The sequence below is a fragment of the Prionailurus bengalensis genome, chromosome D1, assembly GCF_016509475.1.
Source record: "Prionailurus bengalensis isolate Pbe53 chromosome D1, Fcat_Pben_1.1_paternal_pri, whole genome shotgun sequence".
Lineage (NCBI taxonomy): Eukaryota > Metazoa > Chordata > Mammalia > Carnivora > Felidae > Prionailurus > Prionailurus bengalensis.
Window position 1 is genome coordinate 22,935,807 of NC_057346.1, and position 11,039 is coordinate 22,946,845.

The 11,039-nt window shown below is 57.6% G+C and overlaps 1 protein-coding gene across 1 annotated transcript; it reads left to right on the forward strand.

Annotated features, from left to right (window-relative positions):
- The first annotated feature begins 320 nt into the window (after positions 1–320).
- Positions 321–10,640, forward strand: VSIG10L2 (V-set and immunoglobulin domain containing 10 like 2). The gene is made up of 12 exons (XM_043579761.1): positions 321–475; positions 2,391–2,741; positions 3,171–3,446; positions 4,178–4,453; positions 5,039–5,287; positions 5,971–6,231; positions 7,608–7,898; positions 8,557–8,853; positions 9,508–9,630; positions 9,934–9,958; positions 10,091–10,143; positions 10,289–10,640. Exons 1-12 carry the CDS (start codon positions 394–396, stop codon positions 10,384–10,386), a joined length of 2,382 nt encoding a protein of 793 aa, XP_043435696.1. The 5' UTR covers positions 321–393; the 3' UTR covers positions 10,387–10,640.
- The last annotated feature ends 399 nt before the right edge of the window (positions 10,641–11,039 follow it).

Consider the following 11,039-nt stretch of genomic DNA (forward strand, 5'->3'; position numbering starts at 1 on the left):
GACGGCTGCATATGGGGGGCTTGTGCCGGGCAGGTGCTTGCACTTGATGTGGTTGGGCTGTTTTCAACTTTATGCTCAGCGACTCTCTAACGTTATGCTCTCATTGAAATGGAAATGCCAGGGGAGCTCAGGGCTGTCCCCGAGGTGTGTGCCCCAGCTAGGTCTTGCCCTCCCATCTCTGCATTATGGATGGAGTGAATCATCTGGTAAATAATTCACTTGCCATTGGGACAGTGAGGGTAACAGGAGAGCGGGATGGTGGTGTCGGAAGGCTGAGGTTGGCCACCCGAGCCAGACCCCCAATCCTTCCAGGGCTGGGCTTTGCTCTGGAGAGAGAGCTCCCGAGAGTCAGGCAGGAGCCCCACATGGACAGCCACCCAGGGAGATGAGACCATGGTGCGTCAGAGGGCTCTGCACAAACCGCTCAGTCTCCTGCTGCTGACACCCCTCTGCCTTCTGCATCGAGGGGTCTCGGGTGAGTGATACTCAGACCACCCCTCACGGGGGCCCATTCCCCCCTCACATCCTGTTACTTCTTCCTTTTCTTCTTTGGGATCCCCCTTGTACACTTTTGTGGCCATTCTGCCAAGTCCATCCACTTTGTTCATCTGCTAGGCCTTAACCAGCTCTCCCTGAGCGACCGCTATGTGCCAGGAGTCGGGGAGGCAGGGCCGGAACACCTTCAGAAGCCTGGGGTTATCTTGAGGGCCACTGTCGGGTTGTAAGCATGGAGCGACATGGTCAGATCTGGGCTTCCAAACGTTCCCCTCGCCCCCCGCTCTATTTTTTAATTTTTTTAATGTTTGTTTATTTTTGAGAGAGACAGATCATGAGCTGGGAGGAGCAGAGAGAGGGGAGTCACAGGATCCAAAGCAGGCTCCAGGCTCTGAGCTGTCAGCAGAGAGCCGGATGCGAGTCTCGGACTCACAGACCACGAGACCGTGACCTGAGCCAGTCAGACTCTTAACTAACTGAGCCACCCAGGCACACCCCCCCCCCCCAAACATTCCCTTCAAGACAGATGGTTTCCTGGGAGCTGAGAGCATCTGGAGATAGGCTAGGTGAGAGATGCTGGTAGCTGGGGCCACAGCAGTGTCCACAGGGTTGGGAAGAACCAGTTTCTGGGTTGTTTTGCTTCTTGCTCAAGTGAAGAGCAGAATTTGGCCCTTGGTCCCTTCCCTCCAGCTCCGTGCCTGTCTTCTCTTCTGGCTGGAGAAGTTGGCAGCTGTGGAAAGAGTCTGAGATTGGGAGCCAGGCTCCAATCCCAGCTCTACCACCTGCCATGTGGTTTTAGACCGTGATTTCGTGCTTCAGAGTCTCAGGGGATGCTATTATCATTACAGTCAAGGTCAGCAGATATTCTGTGCCTTGCTTGTCTTCTGAGGTGCTATCATCATCCACACGTGCCAAAGCCCAGGACAGTATCATTATTTGGCCACAGGAGACAGGAGAACGTGGTCTTCAGGCAGATGCTGGGGCTCCGTACTAGGTCCTGAGCATAAAAAAAAACACCCGTTGACAGCCTTACTCTGTGATGGCTGTTTAATGTCAGACTCCCCAATAGACTGAAAGATCCATGAGAACCGGGTTGGGGCGGCTCATCTGTCCTTGTAACCCTGGTGCCTGGTACAGAGCAGGTACTCTGTAATTAGCAGTTGATGCATACGTGCTGGATGGGCTGATGGCAGGCTGGGGTCATCTTCTCTTTGCTGTAGTGGGTCTGGAATCCCCCTGGAATCTTTACACAGAGACCCCCACAGCCTCGATTACCAGTGGCCGTGTAGATCTCCCATCTCGGGCTGATCATCAGGCTGACTTCTAGATGTTTGTTAAAAATACATGGGGCACCTGGGTGGCGCAGTCGGTTAAGCGTCCGACTTCAGCCAGGTCACGATCTCGCGGTCCGTGAGTTCGAGCCCCGCGTCAGGCTCTGGGCTGATGGCTCGGAGCCTGGAGCCTGTTTCCGATTCTGTGTCTCCCTCTCTCTCTGCCCCTCCTCCGTTCATGCTCTGTCTCTCTCTGTCCCCAAAATAAATAAAAAACGTTGAAAAAAAATTTAAAAAAAAATACAGATTCCTGGGCCCTGATGCCTGGGGATTCTGAGTCGGTGGTCTGAGATGAGGCCCAGGAATATGTATTTTTATCAGTCTTCCACAGTGGTCTGCCGGCACCTGGGGATGGGAACCTCAGCTCCAGTCTGTTCCCTGATCTCAGGCAAGGACTCCCCCAGGCTGCCTGCTCTGGCACGGCCAGACAGGAAACTCCAAAGCTCCCTCAGACACTGTCGCTTCCCCACTAACTCCAAGGAGGAGAAGGAGGAAGGGCCCGAGGAGGGGAGGGAGGAGAGCCCAGCACAGCCCAGATGTCCTGAATTGCCACTCTGTCCGTAGGGCAGCCCCACTTGACACGCAGAGCCCCTGACGAGGAGGCCACAGCCATTCAAGGAGTGCGGGGCGGCTCTGTGGAGCTGGCCTGTGGCTCTGGGCCCGCCCCCCTGGTGGTCTTCTGGAGCTTCACTCCCCTGGGCTCGCTGATTCCCCGACCTGTGGCTGTCACCAATGGAGCAGAGTCCAAGGTGGAGGCCGGGGCCTCCGCGCTGGGGGCCGTGAGTCTTTGGAACAGCAGCCTGGTGCTTCAGGAGCTGCGGGAGGGCGCCCGTGGCCACTTCCTGTGCCAGGCCCTGCACGCGGCCGGTGGCCAGCTCCACACCACCTACTCCTACCTCACTCTGGCCGTGCTGGGTGAGGAGCCTAGCTGGGACGGGTGACCTGGGTTGCTCTGCATGCCGTTTAGCCTCTATTTGCATGTGCTTCTCATTGCATTGGGCCGGGCCCAGGTTCCACCGGTGAGGGGGCCGGCGAGGGGGAAGAGGTGACCCTGAGCTGCCGGGCTGCATCCAACCCCCCTTGTCACTACGTGTGGCTCCGCGACCACACTCAGGTCCAAGTGGGGCCCGCCTACACCATCGCCAGCGCCAGCCGCGCCCACCCAGGCCTGTACACCTCCGGGGGCGGGGGGGGGGGCGAGAAAACCTGGGGTCCTAGGAAAGGGATGGTCAGGGCCCCATGGGCAGGCCAACCCCCAGCCAGCAAGGGCTGAGCCGTGTGACACAGCCGGGCATGGCCTGGGTCTGCGATAGTAAACACAAGGCCTCTCCTTCCCCTGGCCAGTGCCCGTATCAAAGCCTCAGGTGAGACTGAGTGACCCATCCCCAGTGGAGGGGACTTCCGTGGTGGCCACATGTGCAGTACGGGAGGGCACAGAGCCTGTGACTTTTGCCTGGAGACATCAGGCACCTCGAGGCCCTGAGGAGGACCTGGTGGAGGTCACAGGGCAACTGCTTCAGCTGGACCCAGTCAACAGGACGCACCTGGGCTGGTACGCGTGCAGTGCCCGCAACGCCGTCAACCGGCTGAGCAGTGATGGAAACTTCCTTGATGTCGTCTGTGAGTCAGATCGGTGGGGGTGGGGCACGTGGTCTGCACTCTGCACTCTGCCTCCTGCCACACCTCAGGGCCACCAGGAGGGCCACGGCCCTCTCAGAGGCTCCAGAAGGCAAGAACATCAGGGCACTGGGCCCGCTGGTACAAAATACAGGTCTAGGACAGGGGTTTTAACCTTTTCAAGCTCATGGGCCCCTCTTCCCAGGAAAATGGGCATACGTTCAGAGTCACAATTTTATGCGTATTTACGGTAAAGGGGATGGCCCACAGAGCCTGCCTCTGGGCTGAACCTGAAGGTCTCTCGGGACCAACTGAACCCTGAGGAAACAGGGAGGAGGGACACAATAGGGAGAGAGGGCTGCAAGTTGGTCCAAGTTGGTCCAAGTTGGACCAAGTCAAAGGCCAACGGTCCCAGTCCCAAGAAGCCCCTCCATCCTGGGCAAACTGGGAAGGTTGGCACCCCCCTCCTGCCTAGCCAACTCTTGTCGTACCCCAAACTCGGTCCCTCAGGGAAGCCTCCCACAGCCTAGGGTGATTGCCTCCACGGACCCTGAACACCTACACTGGACGGTGCCTATGGCCCGCAGACTCTGAGCTCCTCGGGGGCCTAGTGCAGTGGTTGACATAGTAGGTCCATAGTACGAGCTTGTTGGATGGTGAGTTCAGTGACGATTACATGAGTGAGTCAGGGAATGAAGACTGGAGAGATGTGACGCGTCTTCCTTGCCCCCCAGATGGTCCAGACAATCCTGTGATCACGGTGGAGCCACTGGGCTTGACCGAGGAGGGTTTCTGGGCCGGCGAGGGGGAAGAGGTGACCCTGAGCTGCCGGGCTGCATCCAACCCCCCTTGTCACTACGTGTGGCTCCGCGACCACACTCAGGTCCAAGTGGGGCCCGCCTACACCATCACCAGCGCCAGCCGTGCCCACACAGGCCTGTACACCTGCCTGGCCCACAACAGCCGCCTGGACACCCACAGCCAGACCACCGTCAGGCTCACCATCTACTGTGAGTGTGGGGGAAGGGGCCGCTCAAAGCCAGGACCACCACAGCCCTGTGTTCTGGCAGACTCCAGGCGCCCTGTGGAAAGCGGTGTAGACGTTGTAGGGGAGGGAGGTGTGGGAGTCAGGAGGTGGAGAGCAGGGGGACAGGCTGAGAAAGCTGTGGGAAGGGACAGGGAGAGAGGAAGCCCCTGACCCTATGTCGACCTCATCCCCAAGTGATTCTTCCCACGGCCTTGGGGACTGAACTGAGGCACAGAGAAGGGTAGAGAAATGACCGTGAGGCAAAGCACCCAGTGGCAAAGAAGAGGCAATGGGGAAGCTTCCCCTCTGGGGGCTTCCACGGGCCTCTGGGATTCCTCAGGGGCTCTGAACTCCCGCTCACCCCGTCAGCTCCTGCCCCTGACCTGAGAGCTCAGCTCTTTGCTCTCCAGCCCCTCAGAGAAATCGAGTCGTTTCCCTCCCACCCACTTCTCGCTCCTTCTCCCACCCTTGACCCTGTGGCCTCCGGGCCTCTACACTGGGCCCGGGGGCCACGGTGCCCTGGCAGCGGAGTCTGTCCAGCCCCATCCTCACCCACTTCTCTGCCCAGATCCCCCTGAGGGGCAGCCCTCCTGTTCTGCGCTCCCCACCCTTGGGGCTGTGACCTTGGTCTGCGCCTGGCAGGGGGGGCTTCCAGCTGCCCGGCTGCGGTGGGAAGGGCCCCGGGGAACTGGCCCTGCTGCTCTCAGCAATGTCACCTGGAGTCGTGGCACCACCCAGCTCCCTAACGGCGGCGTTTTCACCTGTGCCGGCGAGCACCCAGCCCTGGCGCTGCCCACCCTCTGCAGGATCACACTGTGTGAGTGGACATAGGACACAGCAGGGCTCGGATGTTCCAGGCAGAGGCGTGGGTGGGAGCCCGGGGAGAGCCTTAGAGGAGCCCTGGGACCTGGGATGCGGCTCCAGATCGCAAACTCCAAGACTTGCCATGTAGCAAGGAGGTGGGCAGCACTCAGCTCTGACTCTCCACTCCAGCCGGACGTCCAGCCACACTGCCCTGTCCTCCGCAGTTCGGGCTTGGAGCCCTGTGACGCCTTCCTGTCTCCCAGCCTCCAGGGTCAGCAGGCTGTCATTGACCTTACTTACACTATACTTCTACTGCCCTATTGCATGTTGGCCTTGAAATGTGCCTTTAGCTTTCTCTCCACTTTGGAGATTTTTACCCACCCCCCAAGACCAAGTTCAGATGCCATCCTATCTTCAAAGTGCTTCTCCCTAAAGCCCCACAAAGTTTGTCTTTCTACCTGTACTCTAGCATTCATCAAATTATATTGTCATTGTTTGCTTGGTGTCTGTTCTCACTATTTCTCTGGTACATGGCCAGCTCTCAATAATGATGAATGAATGAACGAGTTACTGAGTCAATGGAGGAATGGAGGAATGAGTGAGCAATAAATGAAGGAAGGAGGGGTGGGGTGGGGTAGGCCTACCAAGCCCTTCCTCCTCCTGTAGGGCCAGGCTGAGCCATTATTCCCTATCCAGGGGAACCCCTCCAGAGCCCCACCTGCTGGACCACAGCCACAGTTGGAGACCAGTTCATCATGCTGAGCTGTGAGTGGCCTGGAGGCGAGCCCCGTGCCATGCTGAGCTGGCTGGATGGACAGCAGCAACCCCTGGGCACCACTAGCCCCTCACTGGCCATCCACCTCCTGCATACCCAGGACGATCTGGCTGGCCGAGAGTTCACCTGCAGGGGCAGTCACCCACTCAGGATCCCTGACCCCCACTGCCGCCTCCTGCTGGGTGAGTAGGGGCTGGTGGCTTGGTTCTGGGGCTGAGGTGGGAGAGCAGCCCTTTGGAATTGTGATGAGGGCCTCTGGGGGGGTGGTGTCTGCGCTGGATGCAAAGTGAGTCAGGAGACTGAGTCACCTCACCTCCCAGAACTCAAGTTGTTTCGATCCATAAAGTCAGGGGGTTTGGTCTGGGTCTGTGTTGCCCAATAAAAATAGGTGAGCGAGCCGTATATATAATTTAAAATTTTACATTTAAAAAAAGTACAAAGAAATAAGAGAAAAATTTTATGGAACTCAATATATCCAACATATTATTACTTCGATGTTTAATAATAAACAATTATGAATGAAGTATCTTATTCTACTGTCCTCAAAATCCAGTGTATTTACTTACAACCCATCTCAGTGTGGTCTGGCCCCCTTTCAAGTGTGCAACAGTCCGGTGTGACCAGGGGCTACCGCTATTGGGCAGCACCCTGTCTAGCCGGTGAGGGAATTCTGTCTCCCTCATTTGCATCAATTTGCATGAGGGAGTCTGTCTCCTTCATTTGCCTGAGGGATTCTGCCTCCCTCATTTGCATCAATTTGCATGAGAGGTGCCTGATTATATTCCTGCCTTGCATTAGTGTTTCAGGTGTCAGAGGTCTCTCTCTTCCTCTCTCACTGCTTCTATTTGTTTTGGTCTGGTTTCCTTCTCTGTCCTCATCTGGCCCTGCCATTCCTTTTTATTGCCAACTCTGCGAAAAAGAGTTAAATACTGAAGTGAAAAATGTGAGAAAACACACAGTCACATATAACAGTTCGCACAAAATGATTTACATCTTGGTCTCCAGGGGCTTGGTGACAGCCTCCCTGGGCTCTCAGAAGGCCCTCATCTGGGAATATTTCCCTCCCTTATTATTCAGTCTTGGGGTTGGAAATTCTATCCTAGGAGATTCACTGACACCTGAAACTCTGGGTCTTTAGGACTCAGTCCATAAAAAGCATCTGCTCTGGGCTCAGCCCAATGCCCTGGGGGTGGGAGCTGGTGGGCTATTTAGGGAGGTATTAGGAGGCCCCATGCCAGGTAGTAGGAGGGAGCTGGTTAACACAGGGGTGAATAAGGCAGGGGCCCCACCTATAGGAGCTGAGACTAGAGATGGGGCCTGAAGGCACACTGCTATTGTCAAGAAATCTGGAAGCAGATTGTGGTAGGACTCTGGCATAGAACGGGATCCTGGAAGAGGCAGCAGACTGGCCCAAGACAAGCTCCACTGCCAACTCCACTGGCCCCGTCTCTCCTCTGTTTCCCCTCCCTATCCCCTCCACTGCTGGGCTACCTCCAAGCCTTCCCACTAGCCCAGGCACAGGGGACACCTTCCAGCCTTACCCTCTCTGTCCCTGCAGAAGCCCCACAGGTGGCAGTGGCTAAGCCCCAGGTGTCCGTGCTGGAAGGGGGAGAGGCCTGGCTGGGGTGTGCCCTCCTGGGGGGCACGCCACCTGTCCAGCTCCTCTGGCTGGGACCCCAGCGACAGCAAGTGGAAGCTGGCCCTTCTGGATTCATGCTGCACCCTGAGGGGGCCCAGCTCCACCTTAGCATCCGGGACGCTGACCCAGCACGCCACAGGGGCGCCTACCAGTGCATGGCTCGCAACGCCTTAGGGAACAGCAGTCGGAGCGTCCTGTTGGAGGTCCTGAGTGAGTGAGCGGTAGTGGGTGTTTGCGTGGCGAGGGGCATGGGGAAACCTCTAGCCGTAACCCTGCAGGTGGAAAGACGCAGGAATCCTCTGCTCCAAAATTAAAAAAAAAAAAAAATTTAATGTTCGTTTTTGAGAGAGAGAGAGAGAGCGAGCGAGCAGGGGAGGGGCAGAAAGAGAGGGAGACAGAATCTGAAGGAGGCTCTAGGCTGTCAGCACAGAGCCTGACGTGGGGCTTGAACTCACGAATCGCGAGATCCTGAGCTGAGCCGATGTCGGACGCCCAACCGACTGAGCCACCCAGGTGCCCCCTCGGCTCCAAAATTTAGACCCGTTAACTCCTCAGGCACAGACAGGCCCTCAAAAGCGCAAACCCAGACGGGCTTATGTGAACGTGAACCTGATGAACCTGATGCACTCTTGAATAAAGGCCAGCAGCACTCCATGCTGTCAGAATAACGTCCTCAGTTTGTAGGTGACGACACTAGGGCACCATAGACTGAAACTACACAGGACTGATCAGGTCTACAGACCTCAGTGTGGTGCCGCACTCCTGGCTCTCTCTCAACAACATTGGAATCAATCTGGGGGCGCAAGCACACCGACATATGTGCTTATAGGTGTGCAGGTGCCATATGTGTCCCCGCCCTCACCCCCAGGATACCCAGCTCCTCCCAACGTCACCATCAGCCGCCTGACATACGGGAGACACCGGAGGGAGGTGCAGCTGCAGTGGGCCGTCCGAGGCCCTGGGAACCTGACAGGCTTCCTGGTGCAGCGGAGGGCCAGTGTCCCGAGCCCAGGAGCTGGGGCTTGGGAGACAGCAGCCAGTGACATTGAGCCAGAGAGCAGGGGCCGGAGGCTGGGGGGCCTGGACCCAGGTGTCCGTTACGCCTTCCGCGTCCTGGCTCTGAATCACCACACGGCTGGACATCCCTCTGAGGTGAAGATACCAGGTGCCGGGGCTAGGGCCATGGAGGGACTCACCTTTTCTCCACCAAACCGAGCCCCGCTTCATTTTCCTCCTCGCGGGGCCTCCCCTGCTCCTTTCCTCCGCCTCCCTCCCACTTGAAGTCCTGTCTCCTGGTCTCTTTCCTCTTCTCCACCTTCCCCTGCGGTAGTCACGGCTGTCTTTCCCGTCCCTCCCTGGGAGGCTCCAGAGGCCCCGGGCCTAGGGGTAGGAGCCACAGTTCAGCTTGAATCCGGAGAAATAGGGAAGGGGGAGGCACAGGATGCCAGTGATTCGAGAAGGGTAGGGGCCCAACTCTGTGCCTCAGTCTCACCTCCCGGGACACAGGTGGGCTCTCAGCTTCCTGCTGCTCTGTCTCCCTCCCGGAAACTCCCTTTTTTCCTGGTGTCCTTCCCTTCGGCCCCAAGCTCCAAGATAACTGGCCTGTGGCCTTCAGTGCCACAAATGGGGGACTTGGCTGGGGACTTGAAAGCAGGCAGAGCACCTCTTTCCTTGGGAAAGGCCTGACTCACAGGTTCTCTGGGTCAAGTCTTGCTCTTGATTGCTCACTGCAGGGCATTGCCTGCATGCCGCCCCCTAAGCCACTGTCATGTTTCAGTAGTGGCACCAAAGCCACGTAACCAGCGCTCTCCCCTCCCAGCGGATCCACCCTTCAGCGCCTATCCTGCAGTGCTGGGTGCAGCGGGCACAGGAGTGGTGGTGGCAACGGTGGCCTCTCTACTGGTGTTCCAGTATGCTGCCCGGCACCCGGGGACTGTCCCCTGTGAGTGGAAGGCTGAAGGGCGGGGTTGCTTGAGTCCATAGGTGGCCAGGTCTAGACCTATCCAAGGAGAGACGCAGACTTCCCCTGGGCAAAGAGTCTAGGCTCTTCCTTAACTGTAACTTCTGCTCAATGCTAGCGGTTCATCCGGGCTCCAACCCCCAACCCCAGCCATCTGAGGCCATCCCCATCTATGCTCCCGAGTCTCTAATACAGGGCCTACGAAGGAAGGGAGGGCTACTCTCCAGGGACCTGTGGTGGATTGCTCAAGTTAACACCCTTTCTTCTTTTCTTTTCTTCCTACAGGCCTTGGTCGGTTGCTTGTTCCCATGTGAGTGTAGAACCTTCGTCCTTCTGGGGGGGGGCGGGGGGGGCGGTTGTGTGTCGGGATTTTCCTCTAATTGGAAAGGAAGGCTGGGGAACCGAGGCTGTCACTGACTTCACTCTCGCACTTCACCCTCAGGGAGCAAAGTCATCAATATAGGGAGTCGAGGGAAGGCCTTGAGGAACAGGCAGGTAAGCATGCTTCCGTCCCAAGGACCACTCATGTGTAAGGACAGCAGTCCTGAGTTTCATGCATGAGGCTCAGTCTCTTGTCCTGCGAACAGGCGGGGATGCCCCCGAGGCATCGGTCTCCTCTGCTTGTGTCTGTCCTTGGTAGGCATTGAACCCCCACCCGCCACCCCAGGTGTGGAGCCTGTGCAAGAAGCCACGGATGCTCCAGTTAACGTCACCATCACTGTGACTGCAACCCCATGAGGCCCCAAGAGTTAGGTGCAAATACGCACAGGGACAGGTGGGAGTGGAAAGATCCCTCCGTGTAGTCGGCCCTAGAGCCAAGAAAGCGAAGACCCCAGCTGCCCCACCCCCTTGAACACCCAGCCTTCACAATCAGGACAAGGCTGCCGTGCCTCTGGAGGACCTGCTTCCAAGAGGAGTCCTGGCCCAGCTTGTGGAACCCGGAGGTGGAAGGATGAGGAAGACCCACAACTGGAGAAGAGACCAGGCGGGTGTCCGAGGGCCGGGGAGGAGGATGGTTCTGGGGACGGTGCCTGGCGCTCTGCCGAGCAAGCCAGCTGCTGGCGCACGAAGCCTGTGAACCGAGAAACTGCTAAATAAATCGTACGTGATGCTCTCACCGGTGGAGGCTTATTTCAGTTGCAACTCCCACAGGGAGAGGCCGGCCCCAGCTTCAGCCGGGTTCTCCTACTGGCGGGAAGCGAGGAGATGGGAAGCAAGACCTGTAGGCAGGCGTGTGCCGCCTTCATTCAACTGTAGCAAGGAAGGTGCCCTTCTGGGAGTTCCTTACTTTCCAGATCTCGAATTCCTCCCCCAGGAACGCAAACTTCGGTTATGGGACCAGCTTAATCAGAGGGGTAGTAGAGCCACATGCCAATGCCAGGGTCTTTGTC